The sequence below is a fragment of the Hyla sarda genome, chromosome 7, assembly GCF_029499605.1.
Source record: "Hyla sarda isolate aHylSar1 chromosome 7, aHylSar1.hap1, whole genome shotgun sequence".
NCBI lineage: Eukaryota > Metazoa > Chordata > Amphibia > Anura > Hylidae > Hyla > Hyla sarda.
The window spans coordinates 211,178,708-211,202,221 of record NC_079195.1 but is presented as its reverse complement, the minus strand read 5'-3'; the positions used below and the strand labels follow the sequence as shown (position 1 = coordinate 211,202,221).

At 43.7% G+C, this 23,514-nt stretch overlaps 1 protein-coding gene across 7 annotated transcripts in view; it reads right to left on the bottom strand.

Annotated features, from left to right (window-relative positions):
- TTLL7 (tubulin tyrosine ligase like 7) overlaps positions 1-23,514 on the bottom strand; it is a 245,761-nt gene that overhangs the window by 125,571 nt on the left and 96,676 nt on the right. For all 7 annotated transcript variants that reach the window (XM_056532560.1, XM_056532564.1, XM_056532566.1 and 4 more), the window contains exons 10-12: positions 14,281-14,375; positions 4,142-4,289; positions 1,189-1,262 (exon numbers count right to left, since the gene is read on the bottom strand). In XM_056532560.1, coding sequence (XP_056388535.1) covers positions 1,189-1,262; positions 4,142-4,289; positions 14,281-14,375 — 317 coding nt within the window. The remainder of the gene's footprint in view (positions 1-1,188; positions 1,263-4,141; positions 4,290-14,280; positions 14,376-23,514) is intronic.

Below are 23,514 nucleotides of genomic sequence, written 5' to 3'. Positions count from 1 at the left end.
AATGATCTTTATACTTCACTGCTGGTATTTATTTAATGGTATTTATTATGTATTCCGAAAGCTTTTATTCCCCCCCATCTTGGGTTTAACCCCTGCCGTCTGGATCCTGCTCGGCGAAACGTGGGCTGGATGCTGCTACTCTAGAAACATGTCAGTGCATGAATTTACGCAGAGAAATGTCATCCCGCATCGCGTCAAGCTAATGGACAAGGCTTGTTACAGCACTGCCCCGTATTGCGTCGGATGAGGAGCGGAAATAAAAGGATGCCTAAAGGGTTATGTGTAGGCTTGTCATAATGTGAAAACTGGGACACTTGCTTGGCATAGGCCTTAATCAATTTATACTTGAGGCTTTAGGCTGGATCTAGGTGCCAAACACAGTCAAACAGTCATAGGAATCTATTCCCACCCGCCCTGACACTACGTACGTATCGTGAGCTCTGGGAAAATATGCATCTTGCTTTACTAAAACCAAGGGTCAATAAAATCAGGCTGTCATGGGAAAGTCGAAAGACTGGAAGCTTAGTCATATGTAACCATGGTCTTCAAGTCCATCTAAAATGGAAGAGTCAACATTTTCTCAGGTCCTAGTAAAGATCATGTCCTGAAAATCCCTTTCTATGCTTCTTCCAACTTATGGACTTTCCTGACAGCGCCATATTTATCTAAACCAGAACATGAAGTAAAACTGAAAATATTATAGGATCAACGAGATAATGATGGCCAATACCGAACCGGGCTCCACCATTAAACTACAATTTTTCAATTGGCTGGAACAGTGCTGCCCAACCAGTGACTCTAGCCACTGTCCCAGTCACAATGGGGCATTGTGATGTCACAATCCTGAAATGTGATGTCACAATGGGGCATTGTAATGTCACAATCCAGATAAGAGATATCACAATGGGGCATTGTGAGGTCACAATAGGGCATTGGACTTTTACAATGGAGTACTGAGTTGTCACAATCAGAACTACTGATGTCACAGTGGAGCATTGTGATGTCACAATTCAAAATTGTAATCCAAAGTGGACAACCCTTTTACTTAACGTTGTCCATCACAAGACAATTTGCTGTTAAACCAACCAGACAGACAATGGTTATTAAGCAATAAGACTTCTACAAGGAAGAGAATGATTGTCTTGTGGATTTGCTGTAGATAGCATTCATATTCACACCATACAATACCTGTAGTTTCCCATGTGTCTATTCTCATATTCCTCCTTAGAAATTTGTTTCCGGACCTGGGCAAGCCGTTCTTTCTGCAAAAACACAAAATGTGCCAGTTTAGAAATCAAACTTTTCTTCATACGGAAAGGTGACTTATGGTTAAAGGGGTACTCCGGTGAAAAACTTTTTTTTTTTTTTTTTAATATCAACTGGTGCCAGAAAGTTAAACAGATTTGTAAATGTCTTCTATAAAAAAAAAAAAATCTTAATCCTTCCTGTACTTATTAGCTGCTGAATACTACAGTGGAAATTCTTTTATTTTTGAAACACAGAGCTCTCTGCTGACATCATGACCACAGTGCTCTCTGCTGACATCTCCATGTCCATTTTAGGAACTGCCCAGAACAGCATATGTTTGCTATGGGGGTTTCCTTTTACTCTGGGCAGTTCCTAAAATGGACAGAGATGTCAGCAGAGAGCACTGTGCTCATGATTTCAGCAGACAGCTCTGTGTTTCAAACGGAAAAGAATTTCCACTGTAGTATTCAGCAGCTAATAAGTACAGGCAGGATTAAGATTTTTTAATAGGAGTAATTTACAAATCTGTTTAACTTTCTGGCACCAATTGATTTAAAAAAAAATACGTTTTTCACCGGAGTACCCCTTTAAAAGGTTTTATACATGACTAAGGGGGATCTAGGGAATGTTCACAGGACTTGTGGACCTGTTCTGGACCCCTTCAGTGATGTGCAGGTTATACTAGGAAGGATGCGGAAGGATATAGTAAAAGTTCAAATTGAAATACACGGCATGTGTAAACTCACAGAAATATAGTGTCCATAATAGGTCACACAGAGGTTGTTAACCAACTATCCTAGATGAAACACCCTGACCCCACCCCATGGTTCTGCTTAAAAGGGTTGTCCAATGAAGAAATCTATTTTCAACTGTCTAATACCTAGACATGTATAAGTAAATAAATGTATTTTACAAACTTTCTGTGGTCTTTTATGCTTTTGATGCAAACTGTCTCTCATTAGCCCAACTTTCTGTCTGGTCTGGACACTCTAGCTGGGAATTCAGCCAACTCTATATCCCTCCTACTACTCCTTCATGACTATAACACTTCACAAATACAGTGGTCCCTCAGCATACGATGGTAATCCGTTCCAAACGGACCATCGTTTGTTGAAACCATCGCATGTTAAGGGTTCCGTGCAATGTAAAGTATAGGACAGTGGTCTACAACCTGCGGACCTCCAGATGTTGCAAAACTACAACACCCAGCATGCCCGGACAGCCGTTGGCTGTCCGGGCATGCTGGGTGTTGTAGTTTTGCAACATCTGGAGGTCCGCAGGTTGAACACCACGGTTAGAGGAAGTTGTACTCACCTGTCCCCGGCGCTCCGGACCGTCACCGCTCGTCACCGCTGCCCGGGATGTCGCCGTCCATCGCTGTCGCCGCGTCCCCGAGGTGTCCCCGACTATCCGGCAAGGCCTCTTCTTCCCCGGCATCCTCGCTCTCTGTTGCCGGCATCACGTCGATACGCACACCGCTCCTATTGGATAACGGGACGGCATGCGCAGTGACGTGATGACGATGATGGAGAGCGCCGATGATGCAGAGGATCCCGAAGAGGACGCGCCGGAGCCCCAAGGACAGGTAAGTGATCGTCAGCACAGGGCATGGGGCACCGTAAATGGCTATCCGGTGGCAGCTGAAGCAGTCAGCGCTGCCAGATAGCTGTTTATGCGATGGCCCCGACATCCTCTGAGAGGCCATCGCATGTTTAAATCATCGTATGTTGGGGCCATCGTAGGTCGAGGGGTCACTGTAGTAGAAAGATAGAGTTGGCTGAATTCCTGGCTAGAGTGTACACAGAAAAGGGAAGTCCATTGCACAGTGTAGACCAGACAGGAAGTGACTAATGACAACAAAACAGTTCGCATTAAAAGCAGAAGGAAAGCATAAAAGAAGGTAGTAAAAAAGGTAGTAAAATAACTTTATTTAACTTAATTTAAAGGTAGTAAAATAATTTTATTTTATGTCCATTTATTAGACAGTTGCAAATAGGTTTTATCGGTGGACAAACCATTCAACCAAACTTAGATCACTATAGGGTTCTATAGATTATAGTGTGAGAACTGAAATAAGGCATAACCGAATTATAGATCAGTACAATCTTGAAACATATGGAGATGTAACATAGAACCCATAGAAGTCTATGAGGCCATACTGAGCCTCTGGCTTCATATGGAGGTTTATTTCTGTTGCGGTCTCCATCAATTTGATAAAAATTGTGGTAGGATGCATGAGATAACGTATACATTAAGGTGTTCTCCGATGCATTTGCAATATAAAGTAGCTACTTAAAAAAACTCAATAAAAACTGGTTAAAAAAGATCCATTACAGAGATAATAACTCCAAGGAGCACTATACGGCAGTACATATGATGACGATGGGCCTATAAGACAGAGCGATAGGGACTTATTGGCCCTCATTTACTATTGCAAACCCGACATGTTTTGTCGGGCTGTGCGCCAGATTCTGTCGCATTGTGCCAGAAATTCTGTCTGTGCCAGATTTTGCGCCAGAATTGAAAAAAACCCGACTAACTCTCCATTTTGGTAAGAAAACCCGAAAAGGGGGCGTGGTCGCTGGGGAAAGGGGGCGTGATCTCCAAAAGGGGCGTGTTTCTGATATTTCCACAAAAACCCAACATATTTACTAAGGTTTCCACATAAAATGTGGTGGATTTGAGCTGAGGAAAACCCGACAGATCAGAACATGTGTAAAAAAAAGGAAAGTGCAGGGAAAGTGGAAAATGTAGCGAAACCTTAGTAAATACCGTGGAAAATACATTGTAGGGAATTAAAACCCACAAAGAAACCAACACAACAATCTTAGTAAATAAGGGCCATTGTGTAGATGTATAGTCTGAAGAATTGCTGGTGTCACTAGCTACTCACCAGCTCTTCCTTCCTCCTCTCCAGTGTGTGGCGCTGTTTCTCCCAGTCAGAAGATCCCGGTGATAGCCTCTTCATGGACCCCTGACCGTATAACCTCTTCTGGGCCTCTGCTTTCTGTTTGGCCAAGTTTTTCTTTTTATCGCTCGCTCTGCATTATAAAAAAAGAAAAAAAAGAAAACAAAGACGAATGATATCGCTGTAATAAAATATTAAAACGGCAGCTCATCTAACTTTATTACTAAAGAGTGCCTGCTGAGAAAAAGTCCCGAGCGGGTTTATTTTCAAGGATAAAACAATTAGCATGTTTCTGTAACAGGTTTACAAATTACCTGAAAAACAACAGACAGATGAGGCTTCTCCTCCTGCAACAAGCGAATGTGAATACTAAATAATACAATACTGCAAAGGGCTAATGAACCATCACTACCCCATGTGCCGATTATGGAGGCTGACTCCATGAACGGATTGCGGCGGAAGCGATGATTTAAAGGGACATCGAACGAAACTAATTAAAGTCTCTAATTTCAGAGGAAAGAGCTGGGAATAAAAAATCTAATGAATACATCAACAGAATATACAGTCATGGCCGCAAATGTTGGCACCCCTGACATTTTTCAAGAAAATGAAGTATTTCTCACAGGAAAGGATTGCAGTAACACATGTTTTGCTATACACGTGTTTATTCCCTTTGTGTGTATTGGAACTAAACCAAAAAAGGGAGGAAAAAAACCAAATTGGACATAATGTCACCAAACTCCAAAAATGGGCTGGACACAATGATTGGCACCCTTAACTTACTATTTGGTTGCACAACCTTTGGAAAAAACTGAAATCAGTGGCTTCCTATAACCATCAATAAGCTTCTTACACCTCTCAGCTAGAGCAGGGGTTCTCTTTTTGGCGACTCTACCCCCAGAGGCTGAAAGTATGTTCGCGGGTACCCCTCGCACATAAATTCACGCGGAACTTACATGCGAGGAGTACCCGCAGACAAAAGGCATGTGATGCTTAACCCCCTTGTGCTATTATTCCCCCTCCATCTTAACCCCCTTGTGCTATTATTCCCCCTCCATCTTAACCCCCTTGTGCTATTATTCCCCCTCCATCTTTATCCCCTTGTGCTATTATTCCCCCTCCATCTTAACCCCCTTGTGCTATTATTCCCCCTCCATCTTAACCCCCTTGTGCTATTATTCCCCCTCCATCTTTATCCCCTTGTGCTATTATTCCCCCTCCATCTTAACCCCCTTGTGCTATTATTCCCCCTCCATCTTAACCCCCTTGTGCTATTATTCCCCCTCCATCTTTATCCCCTTGTGCTATTATTCCCCCTCCATCTTAACCCCCTTGTGCTATTATTCCCCCCTCCATGTTAACCCCCTTGTACCATTATTCCCCCTCCATCTGAACCCCTTGTACCATTATTATCCGATATGGCAAAAGGGAATCAGAGGGAGGGGGGAATGATAGCACAAGGGGGTTAAGATGGAGGAGGAATAATGGTACAAGGGGGTTAAGATGGAGGGGGGAATAATAGCACAAGGGCATTAGGATGGAGGGGGAATAATGGCACAATGGGATTAAGATGGAGGGGGGATAATAGCAAAAAGGGATTAAGATGGAGGGGGATAATCGACCCCCTCCATATTAATCCCCTTGCCAATATTCCCCCATCCATCTAAATTCCCTTGTGCTTTTATTATCGGATATAGCAAAAGGGAAGAAGGGATAATGGCACAAGGGGATTAATATGGAGGGGGGGGGGGGATAGTCATCACCCCCCCCCCCTCCTCCATATTAATCCCCTTTTTCCATTACCCCCCCCCCTCCATCTTAATGCCCTTGTGCTATTATTTCTCCTCCCCCCAATACCCATGGGCTATTATATATAAAATATTTACACATATAAAAACCCTCCCTCCGTACCATACACATATTTTTCACTTTTTTTTTTACTTTACCCGGCCTCCTGTGGTCCCATGTGGCCTGTCCATGCATACAGCATGTCCCGTTTGGCGGGGCCGCACTGACGTGTGACGTCCTCCTGCGCTGTGCGGCACCTCTGCTCAACGTCAGAGGAGGTCACACGTCTCCCCGGCAACAACGCAGCTCCCTTACAGTTGCTGCGGCCATTCTCCGTTGTGCGCTGACAAATACTGGTCAATGCATGGCCGGTATTTGTCAGCGCATTGGCGTACCCCCGAACAACCCGTGGCGTACCCCTAGCGGTACGCATACCACTGGTTGAGAACCCCTGTGATAGAGCCACACTGATCTGTATAGAAACCTACGGGCCCAGGCTGTTGAGGACCCAAAATGACATTACATATACTGAGTGTCTGGTTAGGAGAAACAAATATATTGCACCCCATAGAGAGTAGCGCCATTTTAATAGAAATTGTAGAAACAGTCATGTACAATATGTTAAAAAGCTTTCTGGATTTCAGCCAATCAGAGAGCAGCACTGCCCACATAGAACTCCCAGGAGGAGCAGCGTGTCACACATGTGATGTCATAACCACTGTCCACCAGAGAGCAGCACTGAGCAGAAATAACACGGCTCCTGCTCATTGTTCATCAGTGAGGGGCCCATGCTGGACACTGTAGGGACCCGGGAATGCAGATTCATACACAGGTTTGGTTAGTGTCGTTCCATGTACATTTCTATAATAAACATGGAAATTATCTTTCTTTTCTTTTGTTTTTCTCTCTTAGATGCAGTATTTCCAGGATGTGGAGTCGCATTTCCGGACCTACAGCAAGAAGTTGGATGAAGACATAACCCCTGGAATCACGCACATACACAGACACTTTGCCCAAATTCTAGAGGTAACCTCCTTTAGTATGCCCAGAGGAAGGGTAGTACAGTAGCCATGGATTCCCTACAGGTTTCCTCCCCTATGGAGGTTTTTCCTGTCCTCAGGTGTTACTGTCCGCTCTTTGTGAGTGATGGGAGGTTACATAAAATCCCTACACAAACACTGTAATAATAATAAATAAAGTTTCCCCTTTAAACGTTCTTTGACTTGTTCGACTCATTTATTTTATTTCTGTGTATGAAAAATAGTGTTAGCAAAATGTGGATGACATGAGGTTTTTTTTTTTATGTCCTGCGCGATCTGCATAGTACGTTGTAGAGAGAGAGGGTTGATGCTGGGTGATACAGTTGCCAAGGCAACGAGGGCCGGACTCACCATCGGGCACACTGGGCATTTGTTTGGTGGACCAGACTGTCAATGGGCCGTCCTGTCCACTAGCCCTAAAAACTCTGAGGCCGCAGTCGCTGCTTTAAAGGAGATCTGCAGCGGTACATAACTTATCCCCTATCCGCAGGATAAATGTTTGATCGCGGGGGGGGGGGGGGGCAATGTCACGACTAGTACTTGTGTCATCGACCTCATTGAGAGAGATACATGGAGGGGGCCTGTCGGGCACGGCGTCATGCTGCAGCCAACTTGCTTCCTGCAAGGGAAGAGACACAGCAGAGCCGGGGCCCCATAAAGGAGATTGTGGGGATATATTATATATATATATATATATATATATATATATATATATATATATATATACTGCTGCAGATCCACTAGCCGCAGCCTTTAAATAAGCAACAATCGCTGCCCAGAGATCTTAAAGCGGGGACTGGCAGCCGCAGGTCTTAAAGCAGAAATCGCTGGTCGCCACTGTAAGAGCCGCGGCCAGCAGTCACAGCCAGGGGCAGACTAACAGAGGGGGTTTGCCACTGCCATCATCCCCTTTTTTTTTTACACACTTCAGTCGGGCCAGATACCGGGCCCCCGCAGCCAGTGACAGATTAGGCTGGTGACCACTGTCACTTTAAGAGGAGCAAAAGTGCAGCACGCAGGCACGTCTGCTCAAATGCTCCCTGACATTGGAAGAGCGGAGCAGTGGAGGTGCTTGTTTCCTCAATGGCCTGCTTTTAGAAAGTAATATCTGCTCCTTGACCAAAGGTGACCGAAAGGCCCTCCCAGTGCCAGTGACTCTGAGCCGTCATGGGATGAGCCGGAAGATCATCACCAACAAGTTTAATCAGGGTAATATTTTCCAACAACTTTAGGGTAAAAGGGGTACCCTAAACCAAGACCCTCCCTATAAAAATGTACTTTTATTCAATACAAGTTAAAATATAAATGATTATATGTATATAGACACTGTGTAGTTTGTAGAATATCCACTAGGTGTCGGGACCACACTGCTGTTTAAAACTACAGCTCCAGTCTAACCCCTATTTAACCTGTACAGCAAGCATTCTGCTTATTAGGAAGGCGCACTATTTTAGTAAGGCCCCTCCAGGTTAGCACTATTAATGGTTGTATTGGGTAAGACTGGAAAGCTGCTGATTAACCCCTTAAGTACCCAGGACGTATGGGTACGTCCTGGGTCCCGGTCCTGCGATATAACACGGAATCACACGGTGACCCAGCATCATATTTGCGGCGGGCCTGGCGTCATAGTGAAGCCGGGACGCACCTCTAATAGCGCGCGGCACTGATCGCGGTGCCGCACGCTCAAAGCTGAGCCGCGCGGCTAAAAACGAAAGTGAAAGTTACCGGTTAGCTCAGGGAGCTGTTCGGGATCGCCGCGGTATAATCACCCATCCCGAACAGCTGTAGCACAGGAGGAGGTCTTCTTACCTTCCTTCCTGTGCTGTCCGATCGCCGAATGAATGCTTCAAGTCTGAGATCCAGGCTTGAGCATTCAATCGCCGAAAACACTGATTGATCCATTCCTATGGAGATGGATCAATCAGTGTAAAAGATCAGTTAATGCAATGTTATAGCCCCCCCTATAGGAGCTATAATATTGCATTAAAAAAGTGTAAAAAAAATCATTAACCCTTTCAATTATCCCTTCCCCTAATAAAAGTTTGAATCATCCGGCATTTCCAAGAATAAAAAAAACAGTGTAATTAAAAATAAACATATGTGGTATCGCCGCGTGCGGAAATGTCCGAATTATAAAAATATACCACTTTGTAAACCGCACATTCAATGGCGTACGCGCAAAAAATTCCAAAGTCCAAAATTGAGCATTTTTGATCACTTTTTATACCACAAAAAAGTTAATAAAAAGTGATCAAAAAGTCTGATCAGAACAAAAATGGTACCGCTAAAAACTTCAGATCACGGCGCAAAAAATTAGCCCTCATAGCACCCTGAACACAGAAAAATAAAAAAAGTTATAGGGGTCAGAAGATGACCATTTTAAACGTATAAATTTCCCTGCATGTATTCATGATTTTTTTCTGAAGTGATACAAAATCAAACCTATACAAGTAGGGTATCATTTTAACCGTATGGACCTACAGAATAAAGATAAGTTATCATTTTTGCCGAAAAATGTACTGCGTAAAAACGGAAGCCCCCAAAACTTAAAAAATTGTGCTTTTTCATCAATTTTGTCGCACATTGATTTTTTTTCCTGTTTCACCGTAGATTTTTGGGTAAAATTACTAATATCATTACAAAGTAGAATTAGTGACGCAAAAAATAAGCCATTATATATAATTTTAGGTGAAAATTTTAAAGAGTTATGATTTTTTAAAGTTAAGGAGGAAAAATTGAAAATGAAAAAACGGAAAAAGCCTGGGTCCTTAAGGGGTTAAAACGTCCAATTAGCCAGTTCCTTTGATGTTTCACTGGAGCCCCAGCTTCATCAGAAAGGACAGGTACATGGTCAGGGTAATAGGTAAAAATAACCAGATCCTTATATAGCCTCCCAGTGCTGAAGGGCTCAAAGGTTAACTCTTCCCAAACCAGGGAGAATAAACACAAACTGTTCAGGCATAAACATAAGATTTATCAAAACCTGTCCAGATGAAAAGTTGCCCAGTTGCCCATAGCAACCAATCAGATCGCTCCTTTCATTTTTAACAAGGCCTCTGCAAAACGAAAGAAGCGATCTGATTGGTTGCTATGGGCAACTGGGCAACTTTCCCTCTGGATGGGTTCTGATAAATCTCCCCCAATGTCTAAACAGGAGCAGCAGAAAAATGCAAAATACAGAGAAACGGACATAACAGCCTCGTAGTTTGTTAGAGAACATTACTGAACAAACAGTAGCATGAAGACCAAGGAGCTCCCCAAACAGGTCAGGGATAAAGTTGTGAAGAGTTACAAAGCAGGGTTAGGTTATACAAAAAATCTCATGGAGCACCATAAAATCCATCATTGGAAAAAGAAAGAATATGGTACAACTGCAAACATGCCAAGACAAGGCCGTCCACCAAAAGTGGAGAAGAAGCATCCAAGAGGCCCATGGTAATTCTGGAGAAGCTGCAAAGATCAACAGCTGAGGTTGAAGAATTTGTCCACAGGACAACTATTAGTCATGTACTCCACAAATATGGCCTTTATGGAAAAAAGGCAAGAAGAAAGCCATTGTTCAAAGTGAGCTACGAAATCCCACACAGTGAAACATGGTGGTGGTAGCACCATGCTGTGGTGATGTGTCTCTATACAGGGAAACTGGTCAGAATTGATAGAAAGATGGATGAAGCCAAATACAGGGAAATTCTTGAAGATAATCTGTTGCAGTCTGAAAAGACTTTAGAATGGAACGGATGTTCATCTTTCAACAGGACAACGAGGGAGGTTTAGCAAAACCTGTCCAGAGTAAAACTTGCTGAGTTGCCCATAGCAACCAATCAGATCGCATCTTTCGTTTTTGTAAAGGCCTCCGAAAAATGAAAGAAGCGATCGGATTGGTTGCTATGGGCAACTCAGCAACTTTTCCTTTGGACAGGTTTTGATAAATCTCCCCCAATGACCCTAAACATGCAGCAATGGAATACTACAATGGAATCGTTTACATCAAAGCATGTTGGGTAAGATTTATCAAAACCTGTACAGAGGAAAAGTTGACCAGTTGCCCATAGCAACCAATCAGATCGCTTCTTTCATTTTTCAGAGGCCTTTTCTAAAAATAAAAGAAGCAATGTGATTGGTTGCTATGGGAAAATTGTCAACTTTTCCTCTGGACAGGTTTTGATAAATCTCCCCTATGTATGTTAAGTTGATCAAATGGTAAAAAAAAAAAAATCTATTTGGCTCTAATTTAATTCCAGATTGTAACAGTAGCAAAATTGGCAAAGAGTCCATACTTAGGCAAGGCACTGTATCAGAAGAAAATGCTTCTTTCTCCTTTTCTCAGACTCCTTTGCTGCTTATACCTTCAAAACATTCATTCACTTTGAAAAACATTCTACAAACTACAGGTGGCCCATACACATCTATGGGGCGGGGGAGAAACTGAAGAGAGCCAGAAGAAAACAGAGACCACAAAGAGATTACAGGAGTTTACTTTGAGTATTAGATCTCACCCCAAGGCTTGATTCATAGCCTAGACTGCTCACTACTGCTCTATAATGTCTTTCATGTTGCTGCTTAAACTGTTGCTGCCACAGGACGAGTATGCAGACTGTGCTAGGAGCTCACAAAATAATACATTTAGGGCAAAAAAAAAAATTTAAGATGTAAAATAATAAAATTTTAAATCAACCTTCATTTCCAAATTAAAAAGAAAAGTAAACATATTTGGTATCACCAAGTGCAGAAAAGCCCAAATTATTAAAATGTAACAATTATAAAAACACACCGTTAATGGAGTAAATGTAAAGAAATACCAAATGCCAGAATTGTAGTTTTTTTGGTCACATCACTTTCAAAATTATACTGATAAAAACTACAAATTACGGTGCCATCAATTAAACCCAAACATTTTTGTAGACAAGAAAAAGTAGAAAAGTAAAAAACAGAACAAAAGGTCATAACAGAATAACTAAAAGAAACATTTTCTAAAAAGTTTTTGAAGTATTAAAGGGGTACTTCGGTGGAAAAACATTTTTTTAATCAACTGGTGCCAGAAAGTTAAACAGATTTGTAAATTACTTCTGTTTAAATATCTTAATCCTTCCAGTACTTAAAAACTGCTGTATGCTCCAGAGGAAGTTGTGTAGTTCTTTCCTGTCTGACCACAGTGCTCTCTGCTGACACCTCTGTCGATGTCAGGAACTGTCCAGAGCAGGAGAGGTTTGCTATGGGGATTGGCTCCTGCTCTGGACAGTTCCTGACATGGACAGAGGTGTCAGCAGAGAGCACTGAGGTCAGACTGAAAATAAATTCAAAAAGAAAAGAACTTCCTCTGTAGTATACAGCAGCTGATAAGTACTGGAAGGGTTAAGATTTTTAAATAGAAGTAATTTACAAATCTGTTTAACTTTCTGGCACCAGTTGATTAAAAAAAAATAGTTTTCCACTGGAGTACCCCTTTAAGACATGACAGAATCTGTACAAATTGAATAACGATGTCATCGTACCAATTTGAAGAATACAGATAACAAGTCAGATAACAAGCAGGGAGAAAAGTGCATTGTTGGGGCATTTAGGGTGCGTTCACACGCTAGTAGCTAGCAGCAAGTTTCCCGCTGCAGACAGTCCACAAATCTGACACTATTGCGGACTGTCTGTGGACCCATTCAAATCAATGGTAGCGTAACTCGCAGCAGGTTTCCCGCAGCGTGAAACCCGCTGCTAGTAATAGCGTGTGAACGCACCCTTAGGTTAAGTTTCCACTTGTTTTTTTTTCTGGCAGTTTTTGGAGATCTGCCATTGCAGTTTTTGAGCCAAAGCCAGAAGTGTATTCAAAATGGGGAATATAAAGGAAGGACTAACACCTCTCCTCCCTTATGGATCCACTTCTGACTTTGGCTCAAAAACTGCAGAGGAAGATATCCAAAAACTGCCAGAAAAAAAAATAAGTGGAAACTTAGCCTTACCCTGTTTCCCCGAAAATACACCCTAACCTGCAATATAAGCCCTACCCTGAAAATAAGACCTAGGCCAGTGGTCTTCAACCTGCGGACCTCCAGATGTTGCAAAACTACAACTCCCAGCATGCCCGGACAGCCAACGGCTGTCCGGGCATGCTGGGAGTTGTAGTTTTGCAACATCTGGAGGTCCGCAGGTTGAAGACCACTGACCTAGGCAATGCCCGGGCTGCAAATATTAAAAAACAAACTTTAACTTACCTTCGTCCTCCGTTATTGCGTTGCTGATGATCCGGACTCATGGTCCCTCCGCTGTTCTTGCTGCGGTCCTAGGGATGGGAACGTCACAGAGCCTTCAGCCTATCACCGGCCGCAGTGATGTCCCGCCTCTGTCGATGATAGGCTGAGCGCATTGTCATGTAAGGAGTCGGCCTGCTTCTTACATGACAGTCGGCTCAGCCTATCATCGGCCGAGGCGGGACATCGAAGGCTCTGTGACGTTCCCATCCCTAGGACCGCAGCAAGAACAGCGGAGGGACCATGAGGGCGGATCCTTAGCAACGCGGTAACGGAGGATGAAGGTAAGTTAAAGTTTTTTTTTTTTTATATTTGCAGCCCGGGCACAGGAATACAAAGTACAGCGCAGCGGCTGATAATTATTTGGCAGGGGGGAGAGAAGCAGCGCTCGCGGGTGGCATACGATTAGTCCCCCGATGTGGGGAGCAGCGCTTGGCTGATAAACCGGCGGGGAGGGGGGGGGATGTTGGGGGGCAGAGCTGCGCCCATAACATGTAAATAAATAAGCCCTACCCTGAAAATAAGCCCTAGTGTGTTTTTGGTGACTAAAATTAATATAAGACCCGGTCTTATTTTCGGAGAAACACGGTAGGCATCATGCCTGTTGTCATTTCACCTTTGTAGTTACACTTAATTTTTTTTGGGGTGTTTTTTTTTTATCTTTGTCTTCCAAGAGCCATAACTTTTTTATTTTTCCATCAACAAAGACAAATGTATTTATTTTAATGGTACAGCACAGAATATTAAAGCTATTCCGAAAGAAGGGTGGACTTTTAACGCTTAAGAAGTATTTCCTGCATTGTCTGTGAATTACTATTGTTATGCAAGTCAGATTTTTGTTTTTTTTACCCTGGCCATTGTGAATTTAAAAATCATTTTCCAAACCCTCATTCCCGACACATTGTTCTGGTTCAGGTCCTACTCCTCAGCACATCTGTCGCAGCAAAATAACCCTCTCTAGGTAACGATAAACGGAGAGAGAGAAAATGGCTTCCTGCGCACTGCAATCTCCGGCGAGATCCTCGGACGCGGTGATTACAGAGATGGAAAGCATTACCTGATGTTCAGAAGTTTTAATGCATTTAGCAAAACTCCTTTCTTGACATCGTAGTCAATCTTCTGGTCTGTTCCAAAGCTGGGAGCGCGGTTGATCTGGAAAATCGACACAAAAAAAAGGAAATTTCAAGTACAAGAATTGTGAAAAAGAACAGAAACTTCCTAACCTCAAACTTCTACTCTATTAAAGGGGTTATCCAGGATAAAAATTTTTTTTATATATATCAACTGGCTCCAGAAAGTTAAACAGATATGTAAATTACTTCTAATAAAAAATCTTAATCCTTTCAGTACTTATGAGCTTCTGAAGTTAAGGTTGTTCTTTTCTGTCTAAGTGCTGTCTGATGACACGTGTCTCGGGAAACGCCCAGTTTAGAAGAGGTTTGCTATGGGGATTTGCTTCTAAACTGGGTGTTTCCCGAGACACGTGTCATCAGAGAAGACTTAGACAGAAAAGAACAACCTTAACTTCAGAAGCTCATAAGTACTGAAAGGATTAAGATTTTTTAATAGAAGTAATTTACAAATCTGTTTAACTTTCTTGAGCTAGTTGATATATATAAAAAAAAGTTTTTTCCTGGATAACCCCTTTAACATCCAAAGCTGCATTCAGCATGGCAATTACTTTCCTATATATCTGGCTGGTGTTGGCCAACATCTTAGGCTAGGTTCACACTACGGAATTTCCGCCTACAATTCCGCTTTGAAATTGGAGGCAGAAATTCCGCTTACTAAAATGTACTGTGAAATTGTGAAGCGGAATTTGTGAACGGAAAATGCGCTTGAAAATTTCCGCCTGAAGAATGCCGTTGCTCATTCTTCAGACGAAAATACTTGCGGAACACATTGCAGTCTATTGGAGACTGCAGTGTCCGCGCAGTGTTAGCGCTGATTCAGTCGGCCGTACTCGGAATCTCTGGGCGGAAATTTTCTGCCCAGAGATTCCGCAGTGTGAACCTCGCCTTAGGGTATATTTACATGGCAGAATTTCCGCATGCACATTCTGCATCAAATTAAAGGGGTATTCCAGGAAAAAACTTTTTTTTTATATATCAGCTGGCTCCAGAAAGTTAAACAGATTTGTAAATTACTTCTTTAAAAAAATCTTAATTCTTTCAGTGCTTATGAGCTTCTGAAGTTAAGGTTGTTGTTTTCTGTCTAAGTGCTCTCTGCTGACACCTGTCTCGGGAAACGCCCAGTTTAGAAGCAAATCCCCATAGCAAACCTCTTCTAAACTGGGCGTTTCCCGAGACAGGTGTCATCAGAGAGCACTTAGACAGAAAAGAACAACCTTAACTTCAGAAGCTCATAAGTACTGAAAGGATTAAGATTTTTTAATAGAAGTAATTTACAAATCTGTTTAACTTTCTGGAGCCAGTTGATATATAAAAAAAAAGTTTTTTCCTGGAATACCCCTTTAAGGCTAGGTTCCCCACTGTGTAATTTCTGGGCAAAATTTCTGCCGGAGATCGAGCCAGCGGCACTAGGACGGCGCGGACTACATTGCCGTCCCCATAGATGGCAATGCATTTCTAAGCAGATTTCTTAAGAGATCCACCCAGAAATGCATTGCGGTCTATGGGGGCAACAATGCAGTTTGCTTGGTCCTAGCACCGCCGGCTCGATCTCCGGCAGAAATTCTGCCCAGAAATTCTGCAGTGTGAACCCAGCCTAAGGCTCTATTTACACGGCAGAATTTCTGCTTGTGGAATTCCGAAAGCGGAACTCCGCCTCAAATTAAAGCCCAATACACTTCTACGGGATTCCGGACTCCCATTCACACTTCTGAATTTCCGCTTGCGGAATTCCGCTCCGCAAGCGGAAATTCAGAAGTGTGAATGGGAGTGCAGAATCCCATAGAAGTCTATTACCTTTAATTTGAGGTGGAATTCTGCAAGCGGAAATTCTGCCATGTGAACAGATCCTTAAAGGGGTACTCCACTCCCCAGCATTCGGAACATTTCGCTCCAAACGCCGGGCGGGCTTTGGAGGTCACACCCCGCCCCCTCAATGCAAGTCTATGGGAGGGGGCGTGACGGCCATCATACCCCCTCCCATAGACTTGCATTGAGGGGGCGGGCATGACATCATGAGGGGGCGTGGCAACCCCCAAAGCCCACTCCCGGCATTTGGAACTAAATGTTCCGAACGCTGGGGAGTGGAGTACCCTTTTAAAGTCCAATACACTTCAGTGGAATTCCGCACTCCCATTCACACTTCAGTATTTCAGAATGAGGATTCCGCACCAAATCCGCACTGATTCCGGATTGAATTCCGCACAAGCCAGAAACTACTAAATGAATGAGGATGCAAAATTGGTGCGAATGTGCGGAAATTCTGCCGTGTGAATAAACCTTATACTACACTCACAGCCAAATCTGCATATAACTTTTGTTTAAAGGGGTACTCCGATGGAAAACATTTTTTTTTTTATCAACTAGTGCCAGAAAGTTAAACAGATTTGTAAATGACTTCTATTAAAAAATCTTTACCCTTCCAGTACTTTTTAGCAGCTGTATGCTACAGAGGAAATTATTTTCTTTTTGAATTTCTTTTTTTGTCTTGTCCACAGTGCTCTCTGCTGACACCTGATGCCCATATCAGGAACTGTCCAGAGGAGGAGAAAATCCCCATAGCAAATCTATGCTGCTCTGGACAGTTCCTGACACGGACAGAGGTGTCACCAGAGAGCACTGTGGACAAGACAAAAAAGAAAAATTCAAAAAGAAAATAATTTCCTCTGTAGCATACAGCTGCTAAAAAGTACTGGAAGGGTAAAGATTTTTTAATAGAAGTAATTTACAAATCTGTTTAACTTTCTGGTACTAGTTGATTTAAAAAAAATTTTTTTTTCCATCGGAGTACCTCTTTAATAGCTTTCATATGAAACTTCCTTTAGAACAGTGATTTCAGACAAGCGTAATACAGCTACATATTCCTGTCCACATTATGGCTGGGAATATTAGGGACCTTTGATGCTGTCCATTTGGGTCATTGGACCAGCTGTAGGGTCAGAATTGTAGCTGAGATATGGACACTGCAATGTGGTTGTAGTACGTTTGTATGATACTGGCCTAAGGCAAAGTTTACACAGTTCAAGGTTGTAGGAAAATCTACCAGAAAATCTGCAGCAAATCCTGCCGATTGTGTTGGCTCTATGTCACGTGACCTGGAGAGACTCATAATGTAAGTCTATGGAGCCGTCCTGGTCTCATAGACACAGAACAGTCAGACCCTGATCGATCAAAACTTTTTACATGTCCCTGGGACATATTAGAAATTTTTATCATAGACAGGTAAACTTTAAAGGGGTACTCCCGACAAATGTTTTATTTATCCTATATGCATTGCCATTGAAATATTAAACTTTAACTTACTTACCGCTGCTCCCCTGGTGTGGACAATATCGGTCTCCCGTCCTCCAGCCCCGGTCTTCTTCCTGGTTTTGGGGCCTGGAACACCACACTGTGCTCATCTTATCACCAGCCGCAGTAATATTCCATCTAGGCCGGTGATAGGCTGAGCAGCAGTGTCATCTATTTATCCGGGGCCCGACCTTCTTCCTGGGCCCGTTACATCACAATGCCGCTCAGCCTATAACCTTCTGAGATGGGACATCACTGAGGCCTATGATTAGCTGAGCTGCAGTGTGACATGCTGGCCCCAAAACCAGGAAGAAGACCGGTGTCGAAGGATAGGAGACCAATTTATTGGCCACATCTGGGGAGGGAGGTAAGTTAAAGTTTATTACCGGGCTGCCACCATTAAAATAATATTGGATACATAAAAAATTGGCCCGGAGTACCCCTTTAATGAAGAAAATCCACCAAAATTCCTTGTTTTTTTCACAAAGCAGAAATTGTCATGCAGTGAATTTAATAATCTGCAATGCAGGTCAATTTCCACAAATAAGTTTTTACATGGATTAGATCTGTACAGACTTCATCCATATGTTGCTTCTGTATTCCTCTGAGGATTTTCTGCAAACAAACTTGAACAGAAAATCTGCAACATTTCCACTACATGTGAACATAGCCTAAAAGAGGAGGGTCCCAAACAGGACCCACATCTATATCCTCTTTATTTTGCCAAATCAGACACGTTTCGAGGCATCCGCCTCTTTCTCAATGAACAGTGGATTGTATCTTACATGAACACTTGAGTTCTATTTAAAACAGTAAAAAACCCGCAAACGGGTCAGATGAGGGACCGTCATTTGACCCGTTCGCGTTTTTTTTAACTGTTTTAAATAGAACTCAAGTGTTCAGGTGAGATACAAGCGACTGTTCATTGAGAAAGAGGCGGATGCCTCGAAACGCGTCTGCTTTAGCAAAATAAAGAAGTTATATCCAGACTGGATGTTTGACTGATTCCGCGGCATGCGCCTGAATACCCGGCTCTTTTTCCTTTCCTCTACCCGATGCTCGAGACCAGCTGGGTGAACCCAAGTCTGATCCCCGGGAGGCAGCTCCGCCATTTACATCATAAAAGCGCTTCATGGTGGTTGTGTCTGGCACACAACTCCGCAAGGTGAGCACACATCCATTGGGTGCAACCTTATGTTTTAGCTTTATATTGCTATACACCTACTACCCTTAGCGGAAGCTCTGCTCTATCTTTTCTTGCATTAGGACACATCTATATCCTAACAGGGTGTTGTGTTTTATTTTGTGGGTTTTTTTTGTCCACTGTATCCAAAAACTACTGACATATCATGTCAATGCGTACGGCAACGAAAGCAAACTTCAAAATTGGCCTCCCTTCTCAAAAATCCATTTAAAGGGGTATTCCGGCTTGGGACCATATATTAAAGGGGTATTCCGGCTTTATACATCTTATCTCCTATCCAAAGGATAGGGGATAAGATGTATGATCGCAGGGGTCCCGCCGGGGTATTCCGGCTTGGGACCATATATTAAAGGGGTATTCCGGCTTTATACATCTTATCTCCTATCCAAAGGATAGGGGATAAGATGTATGATCGCAGGGGTCCCGCCGGGGTATTCCAGCTTGGGACCATATATTAAAGGGGTATTTCGGCTTTATACATCTTATCTGCTATCCAAAGGATAGGGGATAAGATGTATGATCGCAGGGGTCCCGCCGGGGTATTCCGGCTTGGGACCATATATTAAAGGGGTATTCCGGCTTTATACATCTTATCTCCTATCCAAAGGATAGGGGATAAGATGTATGATCGCAGGGGTCCCGCCGGGACCCCTGCGATCATACATCTTATCACCTATCCTTTGGATAGGAGATAAGAAGTATAAAGCCGGAATACCCCATTAATATATGGTCCCAAGATAGGGGACGACAGGGTGGGTTTTAAGACTAGACAAATAGATTCACTAAGGAACCAACAAAACGCAGATTTTAGTAGTAAAAGTACTCTGTCGCCTCCACCCTGACCTCCATGTTTATAGCACTAAATTTTTCCATTTCTATTCCAGAACTCGACATGTAAATGGGTAAATCCCTGGGCTGATAAATAAGTCTATATGAGCCTTCAATACTGAATAGTATACAGCCTCATTTGTGCTTCCCGAGCTTTATAGCTGAGTATAATAAGCCATGTTTTATGTTCATTTGTACCGGCGAGCTTGCCAAAGTAAATATGTGTTTACAGACATGAGCCGCGATTCACGCTAATTTTAAGCGTCCCACTTTGGCCATTCCAAATGCTGGGAGGGAGCTGCCTCTATAGAGCTGTGGAATACGATAACGCGTTTCAGAGATAAGTATAATAAAAGTGCTGTTGGCACTTCTAGTTGAATTTCTTTTTTTTACTATATGTGCTGAACGTCGTTGCGGCATCAATATTATTTTTCCCCTAACACGCAGTTAAAAGAATTATCTAGTTTAGAAAACCTAGTTTCAAACATTCTACTAGTAAATTGTGAGTTAACAGATGGGGCCCCCACTATTTATGAACCCTTATTAGTTTAGATCTGTAAAAAAGTGTTCACTGTGCTGGGCCCCCCCACCATGTCTGTACTTTATTAGAACAGTACAGTGGTCCCTCAACATACGATGGTAATTCTTTCCAAATGAACCATCGTTTGTTGAAACCATGGTATGTTGAGGGATCCGTGCAATGAAAAGAATAGGAAGTTATACTCACCTGTCCCCGCCGCTCCGAACCGTCACCGCTGCCCTGGATGTCGCCCTCCATCGCTGTCGCCGCGTCCCCAGGGTGTCCCCGCCGCTTCGGACTGTCTCTGCTGGCCGGGAATGTCACTCTCCATCGCCTTCATCACTTCGCTGCGCCCTCCTATTGGATGACGGGACGGCGTGTGTGGTGACGTGATGGCGACGACAGAGAGCGATGCAGGGGATCTCGAAGAGGACGGTCCGGAAGGTCGGGGACAGGTGAGTGAGACTCACCGGACCACTAGGGGCACCTTAAATGGCTATCCGGTGGCAGCTGAAGCAGTCTGCACTGCTGGATAGCCGTTTATGTGATGGCCCCGACATACAAAAGCATCGTATGTTGATGCTGCCTTCAACATGCGATGGCGTCTGAGAGGCCATCGTATCTTGAAATTATCGTATGTCGGGGCCATCGTAGGTCGGGGGGCTACTGTAAATTTCTTTTTCCATGGGAACAGTGCAATACTTAATTACCCCTGCGGAGGCGCTGCAGCGAAAAGGAACAGTTGCTGCTGGAATCCACACAGCTGACTGTAGCTACGATCAGCTTATTATTATGTAAGTCATTCCGTATTAAAAAGAATTGCCCAAGGTGAACAACCAGTTTAAAATGTTTTTATAGGTCAGGGTCTGAGTGCTCAGACCCCGACCGATGATGAGAACCAGGTGGGAGACCTGAAAACCCCAAAAACTTACATTATGTGTCTGTCCAGGATAGGTTTGCTGTGGGGATTTGCTCCTACCCTGGACAGTTCCTAAAATGGACAGAGGTGTCAGCAGAGAGCACTGTCGTGTAACAGAAAAGAATTTCAAAAAAGAAAATAACTTCCTCTGTAGTATAACAGCAACTGATAAGTACTGGAAGGATTCAGATTTTTTTAATAGAAGTAATTTACAAATCTGTATAACTTTCTGGCCCCATATATGAAAATAAATTGTTTTCCACTGGAGTACCCCTTTAAAGAGTCATCAAACCATATTTTGTAAACTAAGATTATATTCCCCAATTACTCCTGCCCTTAAAAAATGTTTCCGAGCTTTAAAAATCTGTCCCCTTGTGTGAGCACCCGGAAGGAGGAAGTGGGCGTTCCCCAACAGGCGCAACATCACTGAATCCTGCAAGAGCTGTGCCTCGCCAAGCCCTGCACGCACTTCCTGAGTTTGGTCTCCTGCCAGGCCGGGAGGAGACCAAACTAACTGTTTGACTTGTGCAGGGAACAGAACAGAGCCACCTAGTGGATGTTTTTTCAATCACATTAAAAACATATAAAGGTTGAGAATAAAATAGCAAAGTGTCTTATAATTACATAAGGAACGTTTTATTAAAAGTTTAGTTTGATGACAGCTACTCTTTAAAGGGTCACTCCACTGCCCTGCTTCCGGAGCTCAGCTCCCCAGGGTCCGGAAGTTTATTGTTCCGAACGCTGTGTGCGGGCTTCAGTGTTCAGGGCCGCCCCTCGTGATGTCACGCCCGACCCCTCAGTGAAAGTCTATGGGAAGGGGGCGTTGCGCCCCCTTCCCATAGACTTTCATTGAGGGGGCGGGTGGGCGTGACGTCACGAGGGGCGGCCCTGAACACGGAAGCCCGCACACAGCGTTCGGAGAAATAAACTTCTGGACGCTAGGGAACGGAGCTCGGGAAGCAGGGCAGCGGAGTACCCCTTTAAGGTTAATGATGATGATGATGATGATGATGACAAGCTAAATAGAGGGGGCCTGCAGCTGTCAAGGCATTCTGGGAGTTGTAATTTCACCTCATCTGTACAGCCATAACTCGTGCCATAGACAACCATGAAGCCTACAACCATCGTCAAGCTTCCGCACAGGTAAAGGTCTGGTGATGATAGGACTCCGGAAGGAGAACGTGGATTTCCCCAATGAGATCCGCTCTCTCCTCTCCGGCATTGTAGCGTAATGAGATGTTCACTCGCTAATGAAGCCGGCTCACAAGTGCCATTCAATAACCCAATTTTCTGTCCTTTTCTTAGGTTTTAATTAACATCACAAAGCGCGCTCGTACGACAGACACGGGTAACAGATTTAACTGTAAAACCAAACAACACTGCCTGAGCGAAAATTTATTTTTAATCATTATGTCAACATGCATAATTAAAAGTCCTCATATAAAGCTGATACAAATGTACCCAGCATGTGCCGCCTCTAATTATGGCATTTAAATTTGCAAATGATTACAGTATTAGACTGGTAAAACTGGCAGCTAACAAGGGAAGGAACAGATCCAAGAATGTAATGTTCTCCCCATAGTCTTCCTACAGGAAACCAGCCAATTAAGTGTTTGCATTAATGGATTGAAGGCGCAAGATCGCCTCAACTTGGAAGGGATAGCGCAACTTTATGTACGGATCACTCTCTATTATACCCAATGGTTGGTCATAGGAGCCATTTTACTGTAACTACAATCTTGCACTATTGTCATATATTCATTGCATAACTCTATTGATCATAAAGAGGCTCTAAAAAATCCCCCATAGGACTGGGGTTTACACTATATAGTAGGGATCGACCGATATCGATTTTTTAGGGACGATACCGATACTCTGTGGAGGTTAGGGCCGATAGCCGATAACTTATACCGATATTCCGGTATAAGTTATTGTGCTATTTATCCCCCCCCCCTCCCCCCGGCGACACCGATGCAGATCATTGATTTAAAGCGGGCGCTTTAAATCAATGTACTGCAGCGGCTTTTGCGGTGCCAGAGACCGCCGCCACCACTCGCTTCTCTCCCCCTGCCTGTCCTGGGGTCCTGAGTCCTATCACCGCCACCTCGACCGCACCCCCCCCCCCACCGCGCCGCACCCCCCACCGCGCCGGCCAGAGACCACCGCAGATGCTGCCCCATTGCCTCCCCCATTCCCGGTTTTATAATTACCTGTTCCCGGGGCCCGCGGTCGGTGCTACTTCTGGCTCCGGCGGCGTCCTCCTGAGCTGTCACCGTGCGCACTGACGGTGACGTCGCGTTGAGGATGTCACTCGTCATTGCGCAGCATAGCATAACACAGGACTCCGCAGGAGCCAGAAGTAGCCTAGGCCCCGGGAACAGGTAATTATAAAACCGGGG